Source organism: Galleria mellonella, unplaced genomic scaffold (genome assembly GCF_026898425.1).
Source record: "Galleria mellonella isolate WM207_F2 unplaced genomic scaffold, CSIRO_AGI_GalMel_v1 utg172, whole genome shotgun sequence".
NCBI lineage: Eukaryota > Metazoa > Arthropoda > Insecta > Lepidoptera > Pyralidae > Galleria > Galleria mellonella.
The window spans coordinates 2,230,229-2,244,934 of NW_026442015.1; the positions used below are offsets into that span (position 1 = coordinate 2,230,229).

The window sequence follows — 14,706 nt, forward strand, 5'->3', positions numbered from 1 at the left end:
TTCCTTCTCTCGTAAATGGGTTTACAGACTAAATTGGTATCCAATCGAGTCGATCTTTGGGGTCATGACTACCAATATGAAAAAAAAAAACAATATTTTCCAATTAAATTTGTCTTATTTTTAATATATGAGAACTTACTACTGTATAATATATTCGTATGACAATTTTACTAATTACAATATTGCTGAAAAGATTAAAATTTAACAGGAGAGTAGATTGCAACTTTGAGATATTTGTTTAGTAAAAGGGCGTTATATTATTGGTCTCTTATTAGATCCTACTGTTCCTTTTAGGAATATTATCAAAAGGAGGCAAGCCAAATAATTCCGGCTTGAAATCCAATAGTGAGCGTATAACTAGTGTTGCTATTCGGGTTTGTTCGCGGCCCAGACGCGAATCAGGTATCATTACAACCTGTTAAAAATTAATAAATTTCAATATTACCCACTTACGTTACGTTGCTTTTTTTAAGATACTTAAGAGGTTTTAAACTTTCTATAATTTTTGATCAACGAGTAGGAATAGCTCATTGCTAGCATTATAACCTATCTGGTTAACTTTGCAGTCCTTTTTGGAAATTATGGCGGTTAATTCTTGTTGAATACGTAACGATGAGTCTACTGACTTGATTCTCACCTATCATTCCTCACGGCTATTCCGTCAGCGAAACCAATAGCATTGGCGCGGATATTATAAAATTTTTGCCTATTTTGAAATGACATATATAGGTGTACTTGTTTATACTTATCTCAACAATACATCATACCTGCATGCCAGCTTCTTTTGCAGCTTCGACTCCAATTGCGGAGTCCTCGAAGACAAGACACTTAAAATAGGGGAAAAAATATAAAATGATTTTTTTTTATACGACTGAGGTGGCGAACAAGCATACGGCCCACCTGATGGTAAGCGATTACCGTAGCCTGTGGACGCCTGCAATACCAATTTACTATATCTTGCATTTATTTCTTCTATAATAAAAAAAAAAATACTTTATTTTTAATTGCACCTTTAGAATAATCGTAAGTATTACAAAGCAAACAGACCTCAATGGTCTGTTTGCTTGAAGAAATGATTATGCCCTATTTAAAAATGTATGCATACTTATATATACATTTTTGGTAATTTGTAGCGTATGTGTACGTGCGTGTAAGTGCAAAAGATGTCAAAACAATAATTTATTAAACTTTGTATGTTTATTTCGGCATCACGCGGAAACGACTGCATCAAGTTGAATGCAAGATGCAAGCTCTTGAAGGTCTAACTTAAAATCTGGTCTAGGTTTAGATAAATTTTCTAGAAAACGTAGCCTATTTCCAAAATCCACGCTTATCTATGAAGTTGCTCGCAATAGCTGGTGTGCAAGAATACAGTAGGTATTATTAGTTACTTGAATTGGTTTAGGCTTTTCACGGAACCTCGAAGCAGCGACGAGGTATATATCTGGATTTGGTTTGCCCCTGTCCACTTCTGGATCGGTCACGCTTACCTGAAAATCCAATAATCTAATGAAATATGGGAATACTTAGGACACAATTGAGGACACCTGCAATTTGTTTATGAAAAACAACAAATTAGAAGATCCAAACCCGGGCCAATCTACAAAAGTTTCTTATATTAAGAACGTGGTTATCACTGTAGCACGATAATCTTTAAAGCAAAATCCTAACTTATTTTTTGGTGCTTTAAACATTACCTTATGGTGAAACATGCCAAATAGTTTGGGTCGAATAGTAGCATGCAATCTAACAGCTTGCTCAGTAGAATTGGTCGCTAGAGCCATTGGTATTTTACAATCGTGAAGATGATTTAATAGACGTTCGGCACCTGAAAAAAGGAATTACCTACGGCTGAAAGTTTTGTGTGTAAAATTTCTTATTTACCAGAGGAAGATGTTGAATATCTCTAACCCACTTGTGTATCTACCGTAACTGTATTATATAGCAGTGAAACGTGTATGTAGCAGAGAAAGTTTATGGGGTATGGAAGCATAACTCTGTAGTTTGGGGATGAAAGGGATCGTTAGCAATGGAGTTTGACAGCCTCATTGCTAGCAATATGCCCTATCAGGTCGACCTCCACGTGGTTCCCCCTGGAAACCATCGTAAACAATTTTCGTTGAATTCGTTACGATGGGCTAACTGATCTGTTTCATTGTCATCTATCATCCTTCACTTTTTTAATTTAATTGGTTGCCTTGTATTTGTGTAGTCCATGGAGATGGGGCACTGGTGACTTGTAACACAGGTTCTTCTAAACCTACCGCAAGCACCAGTCTCTCACAAAACTGGTCTTCATTTCAAATTGTACCTCATGTTGTTACTTTATTCCACCTTTTGTGAAGAGAAAATAAACCATTCATTCATTCATTCATTCACTGGTACCCCGCCGGTGTATACCGCTAGCGCGGGTGGGATTACTATTTTATTATCACCTAAAAAAAAACTATAGTTCTTAGGAATGGTAATACATGACGGTGGGGGGAAAGGGATTGTTAGTAATGGAGACTGAGATTCCATTGCTAGCAATATACCCAACCAGGTCGACCTACTCGCGGTTCCCCCTGGAAACTATCATGGTTAATTCCTGATGATTTCATCATGATGGGCTAACTGGCCTGTTTTCATTCTCATCTATCACCCTTCACTGGTGCCCCGCCAGCGTATCCCGTTAGCGCAGGCGGGGTTACCATTCCACTTTCACCCATCAAAAAAAAAAAAAATACATGACGGTTACAGTCACAGAGTATTTGCGATGTACTTGTATTGTTCATGTCTTTTGGCGATGGTTACCACTTTCCTTCAGGTGCTACGTCAGTTTGTTTGTATGCTACATAAAAATAATACAAATTATGAATTTGAAACACTATTGAAGTTGTAAACTTCAAATAGGTTACCTTTCTGAAGCGGCGCACCGGGTAATAGCTTTAGAGCCAAATAATGTAATTGTAGTTCAAATTCATCAGCAGATATCGGTAATTTTAGTTGTTTGACCACGGTCAGACATATCTCCCGATCGGTTTCGCCATACATCTTTAAAATATATGACTGCAGCTTAATATAGTGTAAAAAATTACATTTTATAGGTAAGTAAGTAATCCTTTATTCACTTTAGTATGTTTGTATATAAATCTTAACATTTGAAATACAACTTAAAAAATATATCAAATACACTATTCAACAAATAAACCAGAGAGCATCTACTTTGCTGTTGGCTGTATATACTTGTAGTTGTCTTTTTTTAAAAAAATCCATAGTTCATGAAAACCCTGATTTCGAACTCGATAAATGAATATAGATATTCCGGGCACTCATATGTAGGTAAGTAAGTTCATTAAGTAAAGTACAGGTACAATACAAGTAAGTACAGGTAAGTAAGTTCTTACAGGAGTGTAGATACTGTAAGAATGTAATAAGGTAATAACATGCTGTAGCATTGCTTATGCTTTATTGTTGCTACTAGAGGTAAGTCACCTCTTAAACCATAAAATTAGCTTTCACATTCTCTTTAGATATCTATCTATATATTCTCTTTAGATATCTAATCATGGACATATTTAAGGGAGATTTGGGTAGGCTGTGCCTACCCCAGAATAACAGCTAGTTTTTCAGCTGCACACAGAGACAAGTCTGGTATATTCATCTTTTTTAAGGCGTCAAGCCCACCCCTGAATATAACCTTAAGTACGCCAATGTCTATGATCAAATTAAGCATAATAAGTAGTCTATATGTACACGTATATGATATGACGATGACTCTTGACCGTTTTTGGTCACGACAACCGTTTTGATCCCATTATTATTAATTGTCTGCATTAGGGGCTATTAGATTATCTGTTGTTGGCGTTGGTGTGCTCCGATGTGATTTATATAACCAACCTTTTTAGTAAAGATTCTTGGACATAGCGGGCATGCAAGCACACCATCGCTGTTGTAATTATACATAACTACGAGAAATCTGAAGATAAATACCTTTATTTCTAGTTCCTTCGTATATTTTTTACCGTATTTATTACATATTTGTTTAATTATTTTATGATAAATAACTTCTGAATCTGTAATGAAGAAAATGTTATAGAGCTTTGAAGTCGCGAGTCATAAGGCACAATGATAGTGCTCATGGGTGTATCGTAATGCATTTTCAGTGGTTCTATCAAGGTTTAAAATTAGTCATTAAAGGCAGTTTGCTTGTTTTTTAGTCGTTTCATGATTATTGTAAATATAATGACCCTGCACTCACTACGTCATGCTAGATCTCTTAATAGACTAACAGAAATATGCGAAATGCCCCTATTTTAACAAATATCCACTTTGACATCTCCTTTTATGAACTTATTGCTTTTCCAAGAAACAATCTATATGAATCCTAGATATAGAAAGAGAAGAAATTTATTATCACAGTCTACTTACTGCAATGATATAAAAGTTATTTATCGTTATTTGTGTCGAAAGTTCTATCTGTAATGTAGGTTTTGTTAATTTTCTAAAGATATGAGCAATATCTTATAACATTAAGCTCATTTTTAATTCTTATCTTATTCTGTCTGTAAGGCAATGGTTCATATTTTGACTTAGAAATAAGTAGGTATTTGTTTTTTAATAAAAAATATTATATCAGAACATTCTATTATATTGCTCTAAATGTAAGAACAATTAGATCTAATCCACTAGTATATTGTATTGAAATACTTCGCTGTCTTGCTAATTATATAAATGAATAAATTACAGGTACATACCAAGAACGGTCCCATCTAAATCAAATAAGCAATGAGTAACTTTTTTGTATGTCTTTTGCGTATATTTTCTTTGTTCATTTATTATGAAAGATGAGCAGCCTTCGTATGTGGATAAAATGTAGCATACTTTGGAAAAATTGCTGTGCGATACATTTTGGAATAAAATTCTTTTTATCAATATAATGAAAATATTTATATATAGTTAACTAATTTGTCATCAAACATCCAATTGTACCTATCAAATAAATTACTTATCATTCAATAGATATGTCTGGTTAGACCTTGTTCTTAGGTTTAAACTACCTACATAGATAGTCATAGACAAAATGATATTACTCACAGATATGTCGTAGAGCACCATAGATTAAGGATTAAGGAGAGTATCCACTAAATACTAGTATAATAGAAAAAATAAAAAAAAATATCACTAGACCAATAGCATAAACCTAAGAACAAGGCAAAATCTTTGGTATAAACTAAAACAGCTGTGTAATATTATAATTTATCTGCTTATTTTATTATCAACAAGCTTGTTTTACTTTTAACAATCAGAAATTCAGACAAAATATAAATATTTTTTTAATTAATCAGAGGAGCAAAGACACAAATTTAAACAGCTATGCAATAGTAGCATTTATCATTTTTTTTCCATTTCTTTGATAAACAATAGCATCCTGGGTACTTTTTTTGCACATTTCAAGTACAAATAAAAGACGCTTTACCTTGTACCTTCTATACTTTTATGAAAAATATCATGAACAGACCTATAGTGTATGACGTTCATTGTATCTCCCATGTGTTATATAAATGAAACTATTAAATGTAAATTAATTACTTTATTTATAAACGTTGCTTATAATAACTAAAAAATGTATCTACATAATCATAATATAGAAACATAATTTTACACGCAGTTATTTGTCTTATGACAAATTTGGGGCCACCAAGACCTTTCCATAATCATTTTGACAATATCATCATTTATACATATTTTTATATTAATCTAACAACCATAATAGATCCATATCCCAACAACAATACCAAGAGCCCGTGGAAAAAAAAAGTTGAAAATTACAATACTTTTTTTACTTTACTATTTTTCATGGATAAGTTACATTTCCCAAATAAACTTATTGCGTAATTTAGAAATATAAAAAAATAATCGTATATGTAAACAGCGTAATTCTTGCTTATCTGCTTTGTTAATCACTTTTTTATTTAATTGTATATAAAAGAAATTATTATAAAAAGTTTTGTACATATTTTTTTACTATATTTAAATGGAAAATGTTTAAATTATCACTATATATTTCAATTAAATACGCTAATATATATGTACATATACATATATATTAGCATATTTAATCGAAATAATTTAAAAGCTTCTGACAGGACTCAAGAACCCGTATCTATCGATAATTACTGTAACTAAGAATATACAGAAGTTTGGTGAATTGTAATTCAACTGAAGAACACTGATATAATGGGCTTCAATAATAGATAGGTGAAGGTCACGAGGATTAAAAAGGTGCCGAACTTGAGCATTTGATGAAACACGAACAATCTGAAAGAAAAAAAAATAGTTTTAACAATTACTAGTTTCCCCGCGACATCGTTCGCGTGATCGTATTCACTGGAAGGGACAAAAGTAGTCAATGTCCTTTTCCATCCCAAATAGTACGTATATACCAAATGTAATAATGCTCGATTAAGACACTAAGACGTAACAAACTTACTTCCATGTTTATAACATTAGCAAGAATACACTTTAATTAAAAGAAAACTAAGGCATTGTTATCTATCAGAATTATATTTACAAGCGATTTTCAAAAGAAGGAGAATGGATGAGGTCATTATTTTAAACCAAGTATCACAATAATTTTTGAAATTAATAGGGTTAAGTAATGAACAAAATTTAAAAAGGTTAGGTAATAAAGAAAATTCGCTTATTGATTCTATTTTTAATTTGTAGGATAGAAACTTTTTTATTGTACTCGTAATACAAGCGGGAAAAGCTACACAGTTACTTATGCTAACCTTTGAAACAGTATCGTGTTTGTAAATATAGTCTGTTAGTACATGATAATCGTAATGATTTAATGAGTATAAGGTAAGATAATAAATAATAATTTATTCAACAGAAAAACAAATGCATTATACGACATCCATATTTAGAATTCTTATTGATTCTTAGTGTGTTTGGCCTCCATGTTAGAAAAATCCTGTGTAAAAGTGTATGTAAAAAAAATCACTTTTTTTTACATACACTTTTACATATCTAATTTCCCTTAAGTAACTTTAAAGAATATATAAATATAATAAACAAAAACCACAGAATTTAAGCTTAAATTGTAAAAGCAAAATATTAATGTTGGAAAGATTGAAACTACCATTTTTCTTTGCAAGTAGGAATGTTCTCAGTATGTATGGGATTAAAAGGGTGTATTAAGGTTTCTTCAGGGTCGGCAACATGCACGTGACATCCTTGGTGTTGCTAGTGTCCATAGGCTGCTAACGTTTTACTATCAAACAGGCTGTATGCTTGTTTGCCTCTTTTGTATTATGAAAAAAACATACTTTTTTTAAATATTAGATTGAGAGGGTAAAACTTGATTACCTGTTCCACCTCTTCCTCGCCTCCGGCAAAGTTGATAAATCGTCTTTAACAATGTAGACACGCAGACCTAAAAATTATGATAAACATTATGTAGGTAATGTAGTGGTGTGCAAATAAATAATAGCATTGTTTTATTGGAATTCACGAAAGTTAAAATAAAATTGGTTTATTAATACTACGAGTATTCGGAATTTGTATAATAATTTCATTACGGAATATAATGACGTACTAGCCAGATATAGCAATAGTGAATCCTAAATCCCTTACCCTAGTCTACGGGGAAGGCCTATGATCGTGATAACAACGATGAAACAATTCATCTTCATTTCACGGAATAGAAACAAATTTCGCTTCCTCTATAGTTTTCGCTTCCTCTATGATACTATATTATCTGTGTCCATGGTATAAGTAGGTATACGTAGGTAAGGCTCGGCCTAAGTAATTACGTTGTTTCGGATTTCGTCTGTTCACCTTTTTAAGTTTACAATCTTTTTAAGGTTTTCTATAAATTAAAAATTTACTTGTGGCTAAACCAGTTGTTTTGATTTAAAAACTAAATGACGATATCAATTTTGCTAAAATTTTAATGGTATTAGTGTAAATATATATTCTTTCAGATAAATAAATAATTTAAGATTGTGTTCCACAAAAAAAAAACAGGTTTGCTAAAACTAGTTATTTCGATTTAAAAACTAAATTAACCGATTTTGTTAAAATTTCTTGGGACTAATCTGTAAGCATATCCTGGCAGATAAAAAGAACTTTCTAAAGTAAGTTTTGAAACTAAATAATTATAAAGTTAGAAATATTAAAAACGAATTCATAATTCAGTTCTATTTTTAGTTTTATGTTTGTTTTATCTTTTGTTGGAAGTCAGTTGAAAAAGAATTTTTGAGTTATGGAGTTATGAGACAACAAACAAAAAAATACAACCGAATTGAGGAATATATTTTCATTAAATTCTACTGAAACTGACTATCTAAGTGCCTAATCTATGTGCCATATGGTCCCGGCATAGAATGGGCTACGCCTTCCTTTCTCGTGGATGATGTAAGAGGCGACTAAGGAAACTTAATGGATGGTCAGCAGAGTCACTCATTAAACACCACCTGAGACAACTACTGGCAAAGACCCCCCTTTTTGAGAAAGCCTATGTTCAGCAGTGGATTGTTAACGGCTGATACAATATGATACCTATCAAAACTATATTTTGATAAAAATTTACTCACCAAGCAAAAATTTCTCACAGAGTCTATCCCACGACATTTCTCCTATAGAAAATGGAAATACGACTTTATCTTCCTCAGATAGTGCATTCCACATATTTTTTACGCCTTCATCATTAAATTTCCATTGCTGTGTTGAGAAATAGAATAATATCTTTGTCATTTTCATGATTTTCGAGTAGAATTTTAACATTCTGAAAATGTAAACGCGAGTTTAATTAAATATTCTTTTATTTCATGACAATTTAAGTCTTTCAATAAGAAAGATTCCAAACTTTCTATAGCCTATAAGGCTGACGTATAATTAATTTAATATACTGTAAAAATTGCGTCACAATCAGTTCTATTTTTTCTATTACATGATAAATAAACATCCAAAGGTTTGAGTAAAGTATAAATTTTCATATTTTTCCATCAACCTGTCTTATCTTCTTGGTCTCCTTATTGTCAAGTTTGTTATACCAAAAATGATGTGCAAATAAATTAAATATTGGTTTTATTCAGTCTATATTACCTGAACTCAAATCAGAAAATTTTGAACGTCTCTGTATATTATTAATGCCTATTAATTCCTCTCTTTCCGTGAGTAGATAAAGTAGATAAAATTTTATCAGAGAAATCAATTCAGGGTACGATAGAGCTAATATACCTGAAGTAGGTAAAAGCCCTTAAGAATTAAATAAAAACCCATAACTACGTGACGATATGTTGTCTTTTCTAAAGACAAGCAAAAAGGTGTTATGCCTTTGTAAGTTTTTAGTCATTTTGTTATCCCATACTAATACTTTCATAATTAAATATTAAACAGTTCATTCAACCCACAATATAGGCAAATATATGAGAGTTATTCATCTATGCATTCAATATATTCTGTACAAAGTTTCTCTTAGAAAGGACAATTTTGTTTAAATAAAAATAAAAACTTACACACGTTGCCTTCCTCTCAACACGTTATAAGCATCGATCAATAGCGCTGGTATATAATGTAAAAAGAAGTTGTAAAACAAGAACATATAATAATTATTTGTTGCAGTAAGGCCATAGTACCTGAAAGAAAGAAAAATGGAATAATTCCATGACCTCCGCCGCCTTTGTAACTCAGCGATTAAACCTACATAGGCCTAAAGGAATGATAACACATTTTATGCAACTTATGGTAAACAAGCTGACGGCTATTCTGATGGAAAGTTAACTGTCTACATACTGAAAAGTGGTAACTATCGCCTATAGACATAAACAGTACACACACATAACAGAGTACACTGTGTCGCTCATGATACCTTTCATGAGTTGCCATTTCTGAGGTCTACGAGTATATTTTTATGCCCCTCTCTGTAGTTTCGTTGTCATTCGCCCTTCAAACCTAAACACAACCATGCAAAAACAACTGTCTCATCTCAGATACACGAATGAGGCAGAGGTGCCTAAGACTAAATTATGGCCATTAAGGCACATCTCACGTGTTGCCATTACTCATTACTGTGGTCTGAAATTGCCAGATTAACTCTTAATTTTAGTGCTATATAAAGAGTAATTTCTTTAAGCAGAAACGCAATTGTAAATGTTTTTCTAGAATTTCCTTATTGTAAAACATTATGGGCGTCGCAAACTATTCTGTAATGTTGATGATTCTACAGGTGAAGTAATAGTTTATTAACATCTTGTCATAATCTGTTTACAATTCTAAGAAGTATAAAAAAATATAAATCTTTTGAAACTTAAATATCTCGTAAAAATTTACAAAGCTAAATTTATATTCTAAGCTAAAAACAAATTACAATAGGAGATATCAACAACTTACCACACAGCTTTGATGGTAGGTATATCAAGTCCATATTTTCTATTCAACTCAACAAATGTTCCCCATGTGCACGGATTTTGGGCGCCAGAAACGAAGTTGTATATCGGAATATCTGAGGTTTGGCTGTAATATTTAATATATTAGTTTATAAATAACAGATACATACGATTAATATTTTTTATTATTTAATTTATTTATTCATGAGTATTATAATTAATCTTCTTAAGTATTATAAGTAGTTCATGCAATAATTTTGTATTCATAAAAAAATAATTTACTTACTTTTCTTTAAAGTTTTTGGCTGTGTACCAGGCTGATGCGAGTATTGCATTGACTGTCAGATCCACAGGGACCATATCAGCTACTTTGTTCATATCTATATACATAGTTCGAAGGACCTATAAACAGTAATAAAAGCAATTTATAATATACCGACACCGAGAGGCATAAATATTATACTGGAAGTTATATTTCTCTATGATCCCTGCTTCGGTTTATATCTGAGTTCACGGGGTACAAACAAAGGATAGTAATTAAATATTTTTTTGGAGTTGCTGGAAAAAATATTAATTTGAGTATTTTAAAATTTTAATAATAATCCTAGTAATGTTTCGTGACAACAATGAGAAGAACCCGAATTTTTCCAATCTCTCCATGAATGAAAGTGGATCCAGTTTGATTTGAGAGATTGGAAAAATCTCCTATCAGATTATTTGCATGCCTGATAGTAGATGCTTTCGAAAACAATGATGAAAACTTACCCCAGTACCAGTGCCAATAATGAGACCAGTGGGTCCGTAAATACTATCAGTCCAACCGCGAAAAGGTTCTTCATATGTCGATAGAACTGTAAAGAATAATAGATAATAAAAGATAAATAAAATTAATACCAATGGCGTGAAATAGAGATAGAAGAATGGAGATCCATTAACTGATATCTCAGTTTCAAACTATTTTTTTATTTCTAGGAGTTAATTATACTTTCGAAAAGTATAGGACTCTTTTCGGTACATCTTTTATATTTAGTAACTATCAAAATATTATAAACATTTATGGCGAAGTTACTAGTTATATTCAAGGTAGTCTGTACTATCATCATATCAGCCGTTAACTGTCCACTGCTAAACATAGGCCTCCTCCATAAAGAGATGTTTTGCCAATAATTGCCACACTTGGTAGGCGAGTTGGCAACCGCAATTAAGCTTTGCAAATGTTTTACAAGGGACGTTGCTGCCCATCCCTCCACTATTAAGTTCCCTTAGTCGTCTTATACTATACACACGGTAAAGGAAGGAGTGGCCCATTTTATGTCAAGACTATATGGTAGAAAACTGTATAAAGTGATTTATGGTAAATATCCAACCCAATGTCCAATACAAAAACAATAACACATTCTAAGATGCAATAGTTATTCTTGTTTAGTAGTAATATTAATAAAAAAAAAATACGTCAATTATAATTATTTGCTCACCTATAGATGGTCTAACAATACAGATGGGCATTCCTTCGCCATCTTTTCTGACAGCTTCTTCCGCAATTGCTTTGGTGAAGCAATATGTATTCGGACGATTACCGAGAACGCTGCAAATGTGATACAAGTAATTTAAGCTTTTGTTCTACAAAAAAGAAGTAAAATATTTATAAAAAAAAAAAATTAAATTTGAATATTTGAAAGGTGAGAAAACTCGAGTGCCTGTTATGGAGACTAAGTCTTAACAAATAGCAACGAATGAGCGATACCAGGCGATGTAGTGTATTTTGCCCATGATGCTTTTTATATCTTCAGGCAAAGATTAGCTATCACTTTCGCATTTGTGCATTGAAATGTCAAATACTGACTGCCCCTGCTTCTTTAAGATTTACTTCGTCCACTTTTATGACTAGTCTCAAGCTTATGTTACATTCTTGGAACAGTTTCATAAACTTTTCAAAGTCCATTATTGTACAAACTGCTTAATGTAATTGAGTTTAATTGTATCTATAGCCTGTATATTGCAATTACAATGTCTTTATTTATTATTATTATTATTTCAGCCGTTAACTGTTCACTGTTGAACATAAGTCTTCCCATAAGGAGAGTTTCGTCAATAGTTGCCACGCTTGGTAGGTTTGGCAACCGCAGTTAAACTTTTACAGATGTTTTAAGAGGGACGCTGCTGCCCATCCATCCACCATAAGCTACACCTACCCTACATAAGTCATAATATAATCATGTCTACATGTTGTTCCAATAAAGAAGATATTAAATATCTGTTATTCAATATGTAATATTGAAATGAAACATCCGATTGAAATAAATATACATATAGATATCTAACTGGTATGCGCGGGGGGAAAGGAATTGTCAGTAATGGAGACTAAGAACCCTATTGCTACCAATATACCCAACCAGGTCGACCTCCTCGCGGTTTTCCCTGGAAACTATCATGGTTAATTCCTGATGAATTCATCGTGATGGGCTAACTGGCCTGTTTTCATTCACATCTATCACCCTTCACTGGTGCTCCGCCAGCGTATCCCGTTAGCGCAGGCGGGGTTACCATACAATTTTCACCCATCAAAAAGAACTGGTATGCGCGATATCGAAATTTCTCTATTTTGTGTACTTACGTAGGTAAAATGGCATCTATAAGGTCATCATCCAACTCTGATACAGCTTTTAATGCTTCGACAGACATAGGCGGTTCGTAGAATCTGTAATTATTTTGTATAAATTATGCTTAATATTTATTTGTTAATTGAATTTTGAAATGAGCGTTATATTATTAAAAAATTATAAACCTACCAATTTATATACCCAATTTTTAAATGATTGTCGATGATCTGGTTTATATCTGACCCCAAATATCTAATTTGAAATCTTTGTGTTAATATAAAATTTATTTCAGTTCACATTCTATGTCAAGATCAGTAGCACTTTTTTACTTTTTCATTAAATTACAGTTTATTAGCACATAAACATAGCAACACAAAAAAGTTATTAGGCAAACTTTTTTTTACTAACCGTTTATTAGTAAGTAATACTCACTTCTCTTCAATATAATCGACATGCGTGTTAGAAAATGCCGTAGATACGTGCGTGATGGCTTTCAAGTTTCTGCACTCTTTGGCCAGTTTGATAACCTCTTTAGTTCCCTTAACGTTAATAGCAGTAGATATTGATAACTTTTCATCAAATTTAACTGTAGCTGCTGCATTTATTATGATTGTTATCTGTGGAAAAGTAACAGTTGTAAAAATGTATAGGTAGATATTAAGTAATTGTATTGTCTTAATGTATGACCGTTCTATAGTTTGAATTTTGATTCAAGCTCCTTCTATAACATAGGCAGGTCCATATATAACACTGTATTTGTTTCTTTGATTAAGAAATTATTTTTAATTGCTGAAAACACTTGTGCTGGCTAGATAACGGTAAACAGTTAGGTAGTTGTTAAAAAAAAACAGCATTTAAACAAAACGCCTTATTTCTAGCGTTTCCGTTATCCTGAGAGTCCATAATTTTTAGAGTTTTGTGTTCTTTCGTTGCATTGCTTTATGTAATAAGACAGCCTTTGCAAGTGTATCTATAATTAGTGTGCTATTATATTATTTATGTCATGTTAGGCACCATTTTTCCATCAAGTTGGCAGTAAGTTTTTTTGATATTTTTAATAAGGAGACATAGAGGTTTTGCATATCTTCTAGTTTTACCTTGCTAGTGATAGTTTTTCTATCTTCTTCACTAATGCCAAGTCCAGGTAACGCCATGTCGCCGTCTATGGGTATAACTTTATGAATGCCTTTAGGATTTTCTTCATGAGCTCGAAAGAATAGCTGAAATCGAAATAATACATTTATCAGAATAACTACTCGGAGTTTAAAAAATCATGTTGTAGATCTGTAATCTTATATATAAAATTCTCGTGTCGCGGTGTTTGTTACCAAACTCCTCCGAAACGGCTTTATCGATTTTTATGAAATTTTGTGTGCATATTGGGTAGGTCTGAGAATCGGCCAACATCTATTTTTTAGACCCCTCAATGATAAGGGTGACCCTCCCCAAATTTTTTTTTTAATTTTTTTGACAAATTTTTCCATTTTTATTTTATTATGATTTAGCATTGAAAACTACATACAACCTCAAATTTTTACCGTTTTACGATCAACTCCTGTTTTTTAATCGTGATTTTTATATTTCGCAATATGTGGTAAAACAACGTTTACGGGGTCAGCTAGTAATTATATAATAATAAATGAGACAAAGAAATATGCATTAAATATGTGAAGTGATTTTTTTTCAATGTTAATAATAAACTATAAATTTAAACAATTTATTTATTTAAA

General features: G+C 32.1%; 2 protein-coding genes across 3 annotated transcripts in view; both read right to left on the bottom strand.

Moving 5' to 3' along the window:
- Positions 1 to 271: 271 nt before the first annotated feature.
- LOC113514459 (probable pseudouridine-5'-phosphatase) lies at positions 272 to 4,926 on the bottom strand (the record flags this gene model as incomplete). The annotated part of the gene is made up of 7 exons (XM_052893188.1): positions 272 to 415; positions 768 to 827; positions 1,392 to 1,490; positions 1,698 to 1,828; positions 2,898 to 3,033; positions 3,973 to 4,055; positions 4,737 to 4,926. Coding segments are annotated over 7 exons (843 nt in total), but the record flags the coding sequence as incomplete, so codon positions are not given.
- A 631-nt stretch (positions 4,927 to 5,557) lies between these two features.
- The window catches only part of LOC113514458 (fatty acyl-CoA reductase wat-like), a 46,144-nt gene continuing 36,995 nt past the window's right edge, over positions 5,558 to 14,706 (bottom strand). For both annotated transcript variants that reach the window (XM_052893057.1, XM_052893056.1), the window contains exons 5-15: positions 14,074 to 14,196; positions 13,409 to 13,593; positions 12,991 to 13,074; positions 11,852 to 11,961; positions 11,142 to 11,227; positions 10,663 to 10,778; positions 10,381 to 10,503; positions 9,507 to 9,626; positions 8,583 to 8,773; positions 7,354 to 7,420; positions 5,558 to 6,300 (exon numbers count right to left, since the gene is read on the bottom strand). In XM_052893057.1, coding sequence (XP_052749017.1) covers positions 6,198 to 6,300; positions 7,354 to 7,420; positions 8,583 to 8,773; positions 9,507 to 9,626; positions 10,381 to 10,503; positions 10,663 to 10,778; positions 11,142 to 11,227; positions 11,852 to 11,961; positions 12,991 to 13,074; positions 13,409 to 13,593; positions 14,074 to 14,196 — 1,308 coding nt within the window. In that variant the 3' untranslated portion in view covers positions 5,558 to 6,197. The remainder of the gene's footprint in view (positions 6,301 to 7,353; positions 7,421 to 8,582; positions 8,774 to 9,506; positions 9,627 to 10,380; positions 10,504 to 10,662; positions 10,779 to 11,141; positions 11,228 to 11,851; positions 11,962 to 12,990; positions 13,075 to 13,408; positions 13,594 to 14,073; positions 14,197 to 14,706) is intronic.